Here is a 14,187-nt window from a genome sequence, read left to right as displayed (position 1 = left end):
CCATTTCCCTTGGTTTTCCTCCTTCTGGGTAGATGTTTGGATTTAAATTAAAATTGGTATTCAGCCACCTACAAAACTGCTTCGGTTTTGGTGGCTACGGCATTCAAGGCAGGGCCAGCTCTGAAACTTGGATGACATAGAAAAGTTAGCTGCCTACTGCAAAATATTACAGTTTATGCTGGAAGGATCACAATCTTGTGAGTCCAGTAGGAATGCTCTGGCAGAGTTTTAGATCAGGTCCTTAATAGGGACATAGTGTAAGTCCCGTTTAGGAAAAAAACAGACCAAGGTTGCTTAGGTTCCCACATCAACTTGTTCTCTGCCCCATCTCTCTCTCAGCCTTTCTTTTGGCTTGCAGTAACTTTCAGCCATAGTGAACATGGTTACTTGCTGTGTAATTTCATGTAATTTCAGGGTTATAGAGACCTCTGTATTAAGTATGCAGTGGCCTCTTCTGAATTATCTTGGCACTCGTGAAGTAAGAAATTGCTTTTTTAAAAAGAGGTGGAATCTGCTTTAGCCTAAACCCCATAAAGCTCTAATTATTATAGCAGAAAGTTTGCATCCTTCCCCACAAGGGGCCCTGGGTTCCCTTTGTTCTGCTTTTCACCGGGAAGGTGAAAAGCACGTACTCCATGCTTTTCACCAGGAAGGTTGCTTAAAGAAAAATCTCTCAAGTAGAAAATCTCAAGGGCCCAACCTCCTGATGAGATGGCTTTCTATGCAGGGAGTCTTTCTTACGTGAGGAAGTGCCAATAGGTCAAAGAGACCTGTGTGCATGAACACCAATCAGCCGTGTCATTACTCCTTGTACGTGGATTTTGACAGATCTACATCTTCTTAGAAAAAACTCAGCAAAGAGCAGCTGAACTCTTTCCTTGCAAACAGGAATAACTAATGTCCCTGATTTTTTCAAGAAAAGTCAAGGAGCCCCATGGCAAGATGAGAGGTTAAGGAGCTTTATGTTCATTCTAAGGCAAAATGTAAGAAAACATCCAACCATCTCCTATCAAAATTAAAATGCTAAAGGCATTCTTCATATATTTTAATGGATAATTAATGACAGAGATCCATTCCCTCCTTTTCCACTGCCTGCTGCAGATCACCTTTTACATACTGACAGCTGTTCCAAACTGAGTGGTAGATGCAAATCTGATGGATCAAATAAATCTTTAATGTAAATTTCCTAAATTCTATGATATCATGAAAAATATAAAAATGTAATCCATGTTCTTCTTGAATTCTACTGGCAATTTAGAGTGCACAAATGATTGTTATAACTATCAGTTATATAAAATATTTTGCCAAATTCACTTCAGACTTTTTTTGTCATATGGATTATTGGCACAAGAAGGCTTGACGCTAAATCCAAATGAATTGTTTTCCTGGCTAACGTTAATGAAGCACGCATCATTTCTTTAGAGTTATTATTTAGGCAGTGCTTGTAAAACACCATTTTATAGTGGATACTCATTTTAAGAAGCAGTACCAACTTTGCCTGAATGAAGTGGAATATCAGACGATTTCCAAGCAGAACCCCACAAGTGTTTGGACTGATCCAGGATGGCCTTAATGCTTTGCAGTATGTATTGAATCACCGTTTGACAGAAGGGTATGATACAAATTTAACTGCCAGACTTCAGTACAGTGGCTGGATATTAATTCACCAGATGCCCCCTATTTGAGTGCCTCTTTACCAAGTTTGTAGCAAAAAATATGAGATGTGAGTCACTGCTGTATTACATTAGCTTCATGATGGTTTATCTTCAGTGAGTCAGTGGTGATAAAGAAGCTGAGTTAATATTTACCTATTGTATTTACTAAAATCACATACCCTTTAGTGGCAAATGATCCATGAAATGGGCGGTAAAGGGGCCAAGAGGAATTGTTCTTTTTGGTAATACAGCTGCAGAAGAAGGAAGGCCTCTTATGCCTCAGAGTCCAATAAAGGGAAGAGTTATTAATCCCAGTATGTCACTGCAGGGGGAATAGTTATATCTTGCATGCCAGCAATAGCAATGATTCAGTGGTAAGTGATCAACACAGTCTATAAGCTCCCTGTCAGTCTGAATTTCCTTCTGAAAGCTTCCATGTGTTTTTTCTGAAAACTTCAGTGTTGCCACGCTTGAATATAAAAACTTCATTTGAATGCAAATATCCTTCCCCTGTCAGTAGCCCTGAAATCATTTCAGGGGAGTGAAGCATCCAGTGATTTCTAAGGAGTGTAGCCTGCAGTATCGGTGGAGCAGCCAGAAGCAGCAGCTCTGGTTAGTCACTGACAGGAACTCTGTTCCCCAAGAAATGGCAAAGGAATGGCAAAAATGACAGAGCAGACAAGCAGAGGTAAGAAAATGTCTAGATACAAAGGAAGAGGACTGAGTGTCCTGTTTCTTTGAGTAGCAGGAGTTGTGCTCTTGCTTTTCTTAGAGGAGGATCCCAGATGACTGATATTACTTTCTCAGCTGAGTAGAGCATAAGTGGATGTCGGTTCAATGAATTATTTGTTCTATTCTGTCTGTTCCTTGAACACAGTTTTAACATGTGCTTTTCATGCTCTTCCCATGACCCTAAGTGCTAAGTGGGGCTTACAGGGGGAAATCATGTCTTTTGAACTGCCCCCCACACAAAGGGCTGGGAGTTGCACTGGTCAACCTCACTATGTATTTTTCATCAAAGGACTACTCCAACCTGAAGGGTATCTTTGGCAAGGAGTTAATATGTGGTTCCTGCTGCTTTTGTACTGCTCAGTGGGAATAAAAGGATTTTTTTCTAGAGTCAGGAATCATATTCCTAGAATCAAATTTTTCTTTCTGCTCTCATACCAAAATGCCTTGATTGCCTGGGCAGGATTGGGGAAAGAAGAGTACCATGATTAAAAAATTATGGACTTTTATCTCAGCAGAGTTCTATGTTTGGATTTTGACACTAGCTTTGATTTTGGAAAATTATTAGCTTTTGGCTTTCCATCTTTATCCTCAATTAAACTCTCTTCATCTGTGTCTGTGATTTACTGACCTATGCACTTTTCCTCCTGGGCTTCACTGCCCTTCCCCACACCTGCCACTAGCCCTGTTCTGTGGCATGAACAAGACCTCAGTTTGAAAGTTACCATGAGAATATGCTGAATTTGAGTGTTACTGTTGCACTGTATTCTATTTCAGACCATCCTCATACCTACAATGTCATATTCTCATGGTTAGGTTTATCTACTAGATATTATCCTGGTTTACTTTGTACCTATTTGGATGGAGATCAGCAGGGAAGATGTGTTGTGATTAAAAGGAAAAGCAGCAGGAGTCCATTATTTCCAAACCCAGTGCCATAAAGTCTGTTGGTTCTGTATTCCAGCCAAAATGGCAGGGCTTCAAGAACAGACTTTGCCTTCCAGTAGTGCCCTGCCTCAAATGCAACTGACAATGGAATTAATGGGACATGGACAGAAGCAAAGGGGTAACACGAACTCATGTTTCATGTACTGCACAATGCTCTTGCCCGCTACTGCTGGATTTTCTTTAGAGCAACAGCAGCAGCAAATCTTCCTCTGGCAGACATTTGCACCTGCAGTTCTTTAAGCCACTTCACAACTGTGCAGGGGCAACAGCTGAAAGAAGCAGTAGGCCACCTTTGGTTGCAAGGCTTCAGGTCAAGCTTGTGCATGCACCTACTGGGAAATATGCATGCCCTTTTATCTGGTTGGCAGACAGTAAGCTGGTCCTTGAGAACAGTGTCTTGCTCACTGCTTTACCAAGCTTTCTGGTATTGACACAGTTGAGTGAACCAGAGTGAGACCTATGTCCACCTTCAACTGTATTCGTGCCCACTTACTACTGGCAATCACTCTGGCACTAGTATATTCCCAAAGGGGCATGGAGCAGCTGGAAGTGTGTCATCTGTGTTTGATTTGCTGGGTCTAGGTGAGAGGCTTTCTCTATGTCAAAAGCAGTGCCCCCACGACATGGATGACATGAAGAAATGTTAGTGTCAACCAAGCAAGTAAATCCCTAGAAGAGACTCTAAAATTACTGATATCAAACATCTGTAACAGGACGTCCTACAGACCGTAGACCTCATGACTGAGTCTGCTGGCTTTTTTATGGGTATTAAAGTACTTTGAAAGAACCAAGGGACACTTTTGCAGCAGCATAATTTAGGAGGTGAAAGACTGAATTGTGGTCTACATTTTGATGGGACTTGGGCACTGCTTCTTTATGATGTTTGGAGAAACCACTGCCTCTGTGTGCATAAAGAATAAATTACCTTCCTATGACTGACTGATATGATTATATCCCATTTGTGCAGTACATGTGAGAATTTTGCACTTTGTGGCATAATGTTGTTCCTGGTCTGTTGAAGCAGTAAGTCTCTAGTCTTTTTTGTAAGATTTTTGGATACACTTCTTAAAGGACAATGCCCTCCTGCCATAAGATTTTACTCTAAATAAACCATACATTATGCTTGACCTTACAATACTTTTTGCTCTAACATTTAGAAGTCACCATTAAGTTAGCAGAGGTAACAAAAAAGTTTTCTTGAGTTGGGGGATTGTGCTGATGTGCAAGCTAGAGCAAAGCTCTGAAAGAGGCCAGTGATTGCTTTTAACTAATCAGATGTTCTGGAAAAGAAAAACTATTGTTGCCAAAGAAATAACAACAATGTAGGAGGAAGGTGGGGGGACCTATATTAAAAAATGGAAATTAGACAAGGACAGCTCTCTTTCCCCATAAAGCAAGAGAGAACTGGATACCTGTCTTTTCTGAAAGACAGAAGGTTGCTGGGTGCTAATATGAACAACTGAAAGAAAATTTGATGAAGCTCCACCTTTCAGGGACCCTGCCATCAATGTTTTGTTCTCATGCCAAACTCCTGGACTATAAAAATCTGCCTATAAGCCAAGAAAAAACACTTCCCTGAAAGGATTTTCAAGTTACCCCTCCATGGCAAGATGGGAATAAAAAAGGGGGGATCATTTTGGATCTTCTGCCTAATTTGGAGTTATTGCAAGGGCAAAGAACCTGTTCAGATAGGTAAGAAAAAAATCTAATTCTCACATTACTTACTCTCATATTGCTCTCCATAGGTGAAAAATAGAGTTGAAAAGTTAAAATGTGTAACATATTCATGTAAGAGCTGTAGACATGCCAGACATTGTTTAGCATTGTACATTTTCATCCTTATTGTCAACCATTTAAGTATTTTACTTTTTCACTTCCATTAGTAGGTAGTGTATCAACTGTTTTATGTCCTAAGTGACTAATCTTTAAGAGAAGACCCTCTGGATGCAGGTTGCATCACCAAAAAAAAAAAAAAAAAGGTGACACCCTTTTCAACACATTTCACTTATATTTTTTATAGAAGGTGTATGTATCATAATGCCAGCTAGGTTTGATTGGCCAGTAAGAAATGTTGCATTAGGAATAATCACATTTTTTGTGGTCTGCTGCACTCTTATCTTCTGGTTTGATTTTGAATGTCTTACACTTTTCCCAACTGCTTAATGCACAAACAATTGATGTAACAGTTATTGCTGTCTTAGTAATTCTAGCAATTCCACTTCCAAGAATAGCCAAACTTTCTCATTTGCCCTCATTATTGTGTAGAAAAGTGCTAAATTGCCCTAGTCCACTTTAGTGCTGCAACAACCTATCGTGAATAACAGTCCCTTTAAAAAGGGACCGTTTCTGTAAGGACTTCATGGCACTTGAGTTTGTGTTGCACATTTCTAGCATTAAGATCTGAATTTCTCAGTTTTCCCCTGGTGGTTCTTAGGCAGGAATATTCATTAATATTTTAGAGTTCACTGAGTGCATTAATTTTTTATTACATTGGTTTTTTATTTGATCTGTGATGGATGTTGCTATGTTGATATTCCTAAACAAGCTACCTAAACAACACAAAGAAATTTGCCCATTTTCATTTGTCATTCTTTCAGGTGAGCCTAGAAGAAATGCTAAACGCATTTTGTAGCAAGCATATATGATTTAATTCAGGGTAATTCATGTTATCTTTGTGAAGCTCAGTAGCAGGAAAATGACTTTCTGAAGTGATATCTCATATGCACTTAGGGTAGGTATCTATACATTTGACAGAGGTACAACATGAGTTCTGGTTGAGAAGAAAGAATAAGTAGCTCTTAGCTGACTGCTGAAGGTGGTAGCAGCCTCAACCATGAGACCAGTGGCTGCTGTTTTGCTGTAGTCATGCCACCTATGATATCTCCGGGAAGGGACTCAATACAAGACTTCGGATGTGTGTGCTGTGTAAATATAGACACAATCTTCATAGACAATGGAGAGAGGCATGCAGTTTTGAGAATCTTGTTAGGCAGATATGTAAGGTAGGGAAGCTGAACCTGTTCTGCTTCACTGTTAACCTAAAGGAGCCAGGGCTAATCTGCTTACATTGGAGGTATCTCTGTCATCGACTTCAAAAGATCAGGGAGATGAAACTCCTTCCCACAAGCTAGTGTCTTCCAGGAGTTATTATTTTTTCTCTTTGAAAAATCTCTCCTTTAAGCTCTCTTCCTATGACTTTTTCTTTAGTCCAGGTCTCTACTGTCGGTAGGAGTGAATGTGCCACCTGGGGCAATTTCCACTTTCATACATTCGACCATGTTAAGTTTACTTTTCCTGGAACCTGCACATATGTCTTCGCTTCACACTGCAATGACAGCTACCAGGACTTTAACATTCAGATCAGACGCAGTGACAAGAATAACTTCCTGATCTACTTCACTGTCACCATTGATGGAGTGATATTGGAGGTGAAGGAGACAGGCATCACCGTGAACGGGAACAAGTGAGTAAAGACTGTACTGTTGTAAGTTGGGCACAATTTTAGGGGCAGTCCTCATGAGAAGCACAGAGTTCTTCTCCTAGCATATAATTATGAAGGGCCAAGGCAATCTTTGACTCTGGGAAAACCCCTCACAATCTTGTTGGAGAGAAAATTGCAAGTATATGGGCTGTCTTTTCTTGACAGCCTTCTAGAAACAACCAAATACAGAATAGATTTCGTCACTAGTTGTAATTATAGTACCAAAGCCCATATGTGTCTTCTAAATCAAAGAGACAAGAAATCTCCTAAATTTTAGCTGTTTTCTGAATTTCTAAGTTTTTTAGACTTTGGGAAAATGAACAGTAATTGTCTGGATAAGAAGGAAAACTAATGTAGGTCTGAGTTGCATCAGCAGGTGAGTAACAGAACAGAGCTCTTTTCACATCTCTGCAAATCCCAAATGTCAAGGAAACCCTGGAGGGATGATGATAATCTGCAGTGTCCTCATGTGGAGGGCATTTTCCCAATATTGTCTTCTTGTTCCTTATAAACTTTTGGGTTAGGTCCTAGGATATGTAAACAAGCACAGCTCCTTTGGTATCTGTTGAGTGGGTAATGTAGTATCAACAAATGACCAAAATGCATTGTGTTGTGGATTAAGGTGGGTAAAAGGTCACAGCAGACAATGTGATCATGCCTAAATTCAGTGCACTGGGCGGATGAAGGCTGATTTTGAAAAGAGCGTTCCCACATCTTATTTAGTTCGTTTTGACTCTAGGTTTTCTTGTTATATCTCTGTGAGCATTACATCAGTCTTTTTGGGGTTGTTTTTGTTTTTTTTTTTAATGCAATCTCTTTTGTTCCCTCCAATTTCCAGGATCCCCATGCCCTTCAGCTTGAAGAGCATCCTGATTGAGGACACCTGTACTTACTTCCAAGTCACTTCCAAGCTGGGCCTGACACTCAAGTGGAACTGGGCTGACACTCTCCTGGTATGAACAACCAGTTAGTTTTTCTCCTGGTGAAACTCATCAATGATGAAAAGCAGAGCTGGATGCAGGCACTGTGTTAATGAAAGAAATTGTGGGAGAGAGGTGTCACTGTATCCATAAGCTGATAGGGAAATACCAAACTAGGTAACAGTTTTGTGGGGTAGGGTCATGGAGTTCATGGAGTCACAACTCCTAGGCATTTCCAGCTGATTTTACTTGACAAAAGTTGCCACTGTTAAACCTGGATGTAACACATCTGTAGTTACCTCCTTGCTCCTTGAGGCACTGACAGCAAGAGCTAGTGCCTTCAGCTCTGACTTGCTAATTACCTTCTGTCTCATGCACATCTTGCATGGGAAACTAATCTGTGTGACCTTGTTCAGACATTGGCCTCTGTCATTCCAAAGCCACGCTATGAGGAATTCCCCTCTAAAGATCTACCCTGTAATATCCTCTTCTTCAACGGTGTATTTACACTTTCGTGTGTGAACACTCATCCTTCACAATCAGGACTGAGATTAACTAAGTGGAAGTTGTGTGTCATGTTTTACAGTTCAGAAATAGAGAGAGGGTAAAAGGTGAATAGTGAGAAAAAATACCAGGAAGCAATCAAGTAATACTGAAATTCTGATTTATTGAAGTATTTGCTTCCCCCCTTCCCCTGTAATAATTAATACCTAAAATACTGAATGCAGTACCTGTACATGACTGCAGAGTGGACACAATTTTAGGGTGACACACTTGTAGGAAAAGCATCGCCTTTTTTTTTTTGTGGACATGAGTGATGCCAGTACTATCCTCCAAGTATATAAGAGTGATTAGGTGCTGTAGTTTTATCTAGCAAGGCAACAGTGTGCTAACCTGGATCTTTATTTCCCCTAACTATGGGCAAAACAAGTAATGCTGGGCAGACCCATCTCTAGAAGTGCTATAAATGTTTCCGTTTACCCTATGGACTGGAAAAACCCTTAGATATGGCTAAAAGCTAACTAGAGGGTGCTTCTTTGCAGCATCCAGCACTAGAGCACAGTTATCTGACCTGCCTGGAGAGAAACTGTGGTACCATGTAAGAGCTACAAAATGTCTATATACCAGTGTCTCTATACTAGGAGGTACTGGTTCAAGGATTCAGTGTTCAGCATGCTTCACTTAGCTCTTTAGTAGGTAGGAATGACAGTTGCTAGAGGATTACCTTCATGTTTGAATTCAACCTGTCTACAGGTAAGTTTTATGACAGCGTCGTAAAAGAAAAGGAGACTGCTACAAATTGGGAATGAGCATTTCTGCATGAATGACTTTGTAATGTGCTGCTGATGTGGAGAAAAGCCTTTAAACTCTGTGTTTCCTCTTTTGTAGCTGGACCTGGAAGAAACATATAAAGAGAAAATATGTGGTCTATGTGGGAACTATGATGGCAGTGAGAAGAATGATTTGATTTTGGATGGTAGGTCATAAATACAGCATATTCCACACAGAACAGACCTCTTAATACATGACATAAAACTTGATATCTGTATATTTAGCAGGGTTTTGGATTTCCTGACAGGCACATGAACATTTTCATATACAGGAGATGTATTTTAAGAGCTTCTTGGATGATTTGGGCTTCTCTGCTGTTTTCAAACTTGCAAGAGTCTCAAACCTCTTTGACCCAAATTAATTGATTGGCTATCATGCAGCAACATTGCCAGGTTTCCCATTGATAATAACATACTTTAAGGAAATGCACGAGTGCATTTTCTCTTCTTCCATTTTAATCATTCTACATGTGATTATTTTTGTCTCTATAATGAAATGAAAGCATCAGAGAAATCACAGAGAATTCACTGAGCATCTTGGAAGAAACTGTGGTGCCATCCACTGACACCTTCAGATATTACAAATAGCTGAGGCTACAGTCCTGCAGCAGGTTGTGTGAGTGAAGAGAAACCTCCATCTTGAGATATTAACTGCAGGACTGAAGCCAAGGTAATAATAATATCCCTTAATATAATACCTGGGCTTCTTAAGTCACCAGAAGAATATGGTCACCTACCTCACCCATTCAGAAAGAATCCTGAGATTTGATTAAAAATATCATTTGTAGTAATATATTTGGGGGTCATTTTCATATTTTGTATTAGGTATTGGACAAATTTTAATCGTTTGTGCCCTATACTTCACAAGTGCAATACGTGAAAACTAAAAGTGGCTCAAATTTTTATGAAGAAACAGTTTTCTACTGAGAAGCATTGCTCTAAGAAAACCAAACTCATATGCATCTTGTTCCACACAAAACAGGTTCCCATGCCTGGGGACCACATGGCCTACCACATCTTTCTCTCTGAGATGAGCAGGCAGAATTCAGTATACTTGTCCAGGCTAAAATCCACTGCATGTAAGGGTCCAAAATTTCTTATTACCTACACACTCTTTCCTCTTATCAGGAAGAAAAATCCCATATCTACATGAAGTAGCTCTTCTTGAAACTTCGTTCTTTATGTTCTTTAATGTCAGTTGAGATCCTTGGAAAATCACGTGGCTCCAAGAGCTCAGAGCTTTAAAAGACCACCTGTTTCCAAAAACATTAGTGATAAAGCACCTGAAAACAATGCTTTAGTGGAAATAATTCATATTTAGGTGACTGAGTTAGTATAGAAGAATAGATCTGGTCAGAAATCTGTCTATTAAACACTGGGGGGGAAAAAAAGGTAGAGAATGTTATAGAACATAGACGCCTAAGGCTTTACATTAGGTTCTGATAGTATAAGGCAACTTAAAATGTATGACTGTTATACATGCAAATACAAAACTCTGTAGGATCAAATACACCCTTAACAAACCAAAGTCTTCGGAAATGATGAGATGCAATAGAAAGGGCAAGAGTTTCATGTGATTTTAAATTCCCAAGCTGACAGCAGGCCTTGATACAAGTGTGCCATATTCCTGGCTCTAGCTCAACAGAAGTTATATCAGGCTTTCATCCTCTATAATATGGATGCTGGTTAAATTTGGGCATTTGGTGAAGTGCATACTGCCTTAGAGCCCAAAAATTAAATGCATCTTTATAGCCCATTAACCGATCTAAAGAATTGCAGGCAGTTACTGAGATGCATCTGGGGATTTTGCAGGATATAAAATGCATCCGAGACAGTTTGGCAACTTCCACAAAGTAGAGGATCCATCACAAAAGTGTGCTGATGTGAGTCCAGATGACCATAGTGGAAGACATCCTAGGAGGAAAGACGATAGATGCAGTACATACGTAAGTATGTGTGACCAAGAAGTACAACCCCTCCTGAACTACAGTGCTGGAGAAACTGTGTTGAAACAAGTGCTAATTACAGAGCAAGCACTAAACTGAATTTTTCAGGACTTTACAGATGAATTTGAGCAAAATGCTGAAAGAATATCCTATTATAGTGCTAGAGAAATAGATAGCGGGAGAATGCACAATTGAATGACAGCTTCCAGTCCAAGAAAAAACCTCATGACAGAAAGTTAAACTGGATAATCTCCTGAGGTCCCTTCCAACTTGAATTATCCTGTGACCCTGGAATTTTGTCATCAATGAAATCTCGTATATCCATAAACCCGAGAGGTGGTCAAATGTCAAGTATTGCTTTTTTTTTTTTTTAACAGAAAAAAAGATGCAAGAAACTTATGTCCCGTTTTGGAAACTGCCCCAAAGTGGTTGCATTTGATGACTACATAGAGACCTGTGCTGAAGATATGTGCCACTGTGCAGCTAATTCTTCTCACTCTGATCTGGTTTCCAGCTGCATATGCAGCACTTTAAACCAGTACTCTCGAGACTGTGTCCTGAGGAAGGGAGACCCTGGGGAATGGAGAACCAAAGAACTCTGCTGTAAGTAACTACTGTTCTGGAGATTTCTCTCAGGTTAAACATTTATGCAAGTATTCTGATTCCAGTGGAGCAAAGCCAGAGGCTCTGTTAACTACTGTGAATCAATCTGTAGAAGCACTTTGGCAGAAACATTGTTAGTGGAAAAGCTTCTACAAATTTAATTTGATTTTGCCTCTTGAATTAGAACTATAGCTTGATGTAGCCCCCCTCCTTCTTACAAGTAAGTTTTCTCCAGTCATAAATAACCTTGTTTCAAATGTTGACAACTAGACAGAAGTAGTTACTGAAAAGTATAATATGTTTGTACTTAGCTTATCCTTTGCTTTCTTACTCAGTAGTCCAGTTACCAAGCAGGAAATCACTGTAAATCCAGGGGGAAAGTTACAGGTAGTTCACCCAAACTGCTGGTGTGGATTGGGATAGAAAATTCATGCCAGAATGACTAATGCTTCAGGCGAAAATAAACTATTATGACTCCATAAATGAATCTGGTGTTCATTGCTTATATCATGACATCAGCCAACCTTGAGCTAGCAAGATAATGTAAAATAGCTCATATTTCCCAGCAGTACTGTTTTGTCCACAGGTAAAGTAAAAGTGGCCATAAAAAGTTCCTTTAGAGGTTGAACAAACATGACATATCTGGACAGAAGGTCTTGCAAACAAGATAAGCAGGAAAGGAGGAAGAAGGAGTCAGGTAGTGATACAATGATTTGAGAGATCTTATAAGTACATCATTAACAGACTCCATTTTCATTTGATCCTGCAGATCAGGAATGCCCAAACAACATGGAGTACATGGAATGTGGAAACTCCTGTGCTGACACATGCGCAGATCCAGAAAGGAGCAAGATTTGTAAAGCCCCATGTACAGATGGCTGTTTCTGTCCTCCTGGTACGGCAGTTCACTTCTCCCAGTGATCACACACATTAGGGGACAAAGGGGAGGTTGTTCCCTTTCTTTAGCATTTTACACAACAAATAAACTGTTTCTTCTAGCATAATTTAAAAACTTTCTTCTTGGAAGAACCAGATCTCTAAAGATTCAAGATCCTGACACTGGAGGAGGAAAGGGAAAGATTTCTAAGTACTAGGCAGAAAAAAAATTGTGCAGATGTAGAAAGTAAGAATTCTTACTCTAGACAGTAAGAACGCAGGTGAAGATGTCTGGTGAGGTGCCTCCCTGTTGTGAGACTAGATCTTGGTGTAGGTTAAGTGACACATAATATAAATGCATTTCCAGGTATGTGCATGTGTAAATTTGTACATGAAATAGAGTCTAAGATGAGGTTCTGGTTTCTATTAGATTCACTATTAGAAAAGAATGGAAACTGGCTTACATCCTTGCAATCTGACACTAGACAATCCTGTGACAGAGGAAAAATTTCATAACAGTAAACATTCTTTGAGTTCTTTGTTGCTTTCATTTGAGCTCCAGTAAGAAATATTTCCCATCCATTAACATCTGGGGTGTTTTCCTTAAAACATATCCCATTCATTCAAAGAAGTGCTGAAGACTCCTGAGTTTTTTTCCGTACTCTAATCTTCCTTGATGGTGTTTCCCAGACTCACCAAAGCAATACTAACTAGCCAATGTGTCTGAACAGGAACGATCCTTGATGACCTCGGTGGCAAGAAATGCGTCCCCAGAGACAGCTGCCCCTGTCTGTTTCAAGGCAAAGTCTACTCATCTGGAGGAACTTACTCCACTCCCTGCCAAAACTGGTACTGATGTGATCCTGATTGCATTAATAAGGCAGAAGTATTTATTTCTGAGCACTGATGAGTCACGTTTTGTACTTTTCTCATTTGTTTTTTCCTTTTCACGACATTTATCTTAAATAACAATGCAAAGCTTGGGTCTGAATTTCAACAGTACAGGAAAACTCAGAGGTAGTCCTCAACCTCACACAGTTATTACCACCCTCACTTGAACATGGTTGTGAAAACTGAGCTTGAGATTTCAGAACGCAGAAAAATGAGACTCTTTGCTGGTTAATTCAGAGACATTGGTCACTAGAGTGAGGCAAGAAGTCAGACCATGTTAATAAGTGACATTTCCAACAATCTCTTGGTCTACAAAGGCTGTATAAAGGCCTGGATCTCAAAAGTCATGATCCTTGAAAATTATTTGATTTAGAAAAAAACTGGTAGCTTGAACCCAACTCCACTCTGCACTAGCGAAAGTTGATACAACTTTAGGTATATTATTCTCAAAACAGTTTTATTTCTTGCTCTGATACCCATCTGGTGAATGAATATGGTATATGTTATTTGAGCTCCTGTGACACAGTATCATTTCTTGACCATAGGCCTGACTTTTACTTTAGGGAGGAATGAAATGTGCTGTGATGCATGATGGGGTAGATGTTCTGCAAATTCTTTCGGATTAATATTTCCTGCAATTTTGAGTAACTGAAATTAATGGGCTTTGGGTAGTTCCCATCTAGCCATGTCCCCACTTACTCCTCTCAAAGCCTGAGCCTATGTGGCAGGACTGTTTTCCTCTTGTGTGCACAGGTGTAAGAATTATAACTGCTCGTTATCTCAGGTCCACAATTAGCTGCTGAAATG

General features: G+C 39.8%; 1 protein-coding gene across 2 annotated transcripts in view; it reads left to right on the top strand.

The window, feature by feature from the left end:
- Positions 1-2,192: 2,192 nt before the first annotated feature.
- The window catches only part of LOC113976989 (mucin-5B), a 45,662-nt gene continuing 33,667 nt past the window's right edge, over positions 2,193-14,187 (top strand). For both annotated transcript variants that reach the window (XM_027702705.1, XM_027702716.1), the window contains exons 1-9: positions 2,193-2,343; positions 4,826-5,024; positions 6,540-6,795; positions 7,652-7,766; positions 9,123-9,210; positions 10,877-11,010; positions 11,388-11,613; positions 12,383-12,508; positions 13,221-13,338. In XM_027702705.1, the coding sequence (XP_027558506.1) occupies positions 4,943-5,024; positions 6,540-6,795; positions 7,652-7,766; positions 9,123-9,210; positions 10,877-11,010; positions 11,388-11,613; positions 12,383-12,508; positions 13,221-13,338 (1,145 nt within the window). In that variant the 5' untranslated portion in view covers positions 2,193-2,343; positions 4,826-4,942. The remainder of the gene's footprint in view (positions 2,344-4,825; positions 5,025-6,539; positions 6,796-7,651; positions 7,767-9,122; positions 9,211-10,876; positions 11,011-11,387; positions 11,614-12,382; positions 12,509-13,220; positions 13,339-14,187) is intronic.

Source organism: Neopelma chrysocephalum, unplaced genomic scaffold (assembly GCF_003984885.1).
Source record: "Neopelma chrysocephalum unplaced genomic scaffold, ASM398488v2 Primary Assembly neopelma1_24, whole genome shotgun sequence".
Taxonomy (NCBI): domain Eukaryota; kingdom Metazoa; phylum Chordata; class Aves; order Passeriformes; family Pipridae; genus Neopelma; species Neopelma chrysocephalum.
Note: the sequence above shows the minus strand (reverse complement) of the source record. Positions and strands in the feature narration are given on the sequence as shown.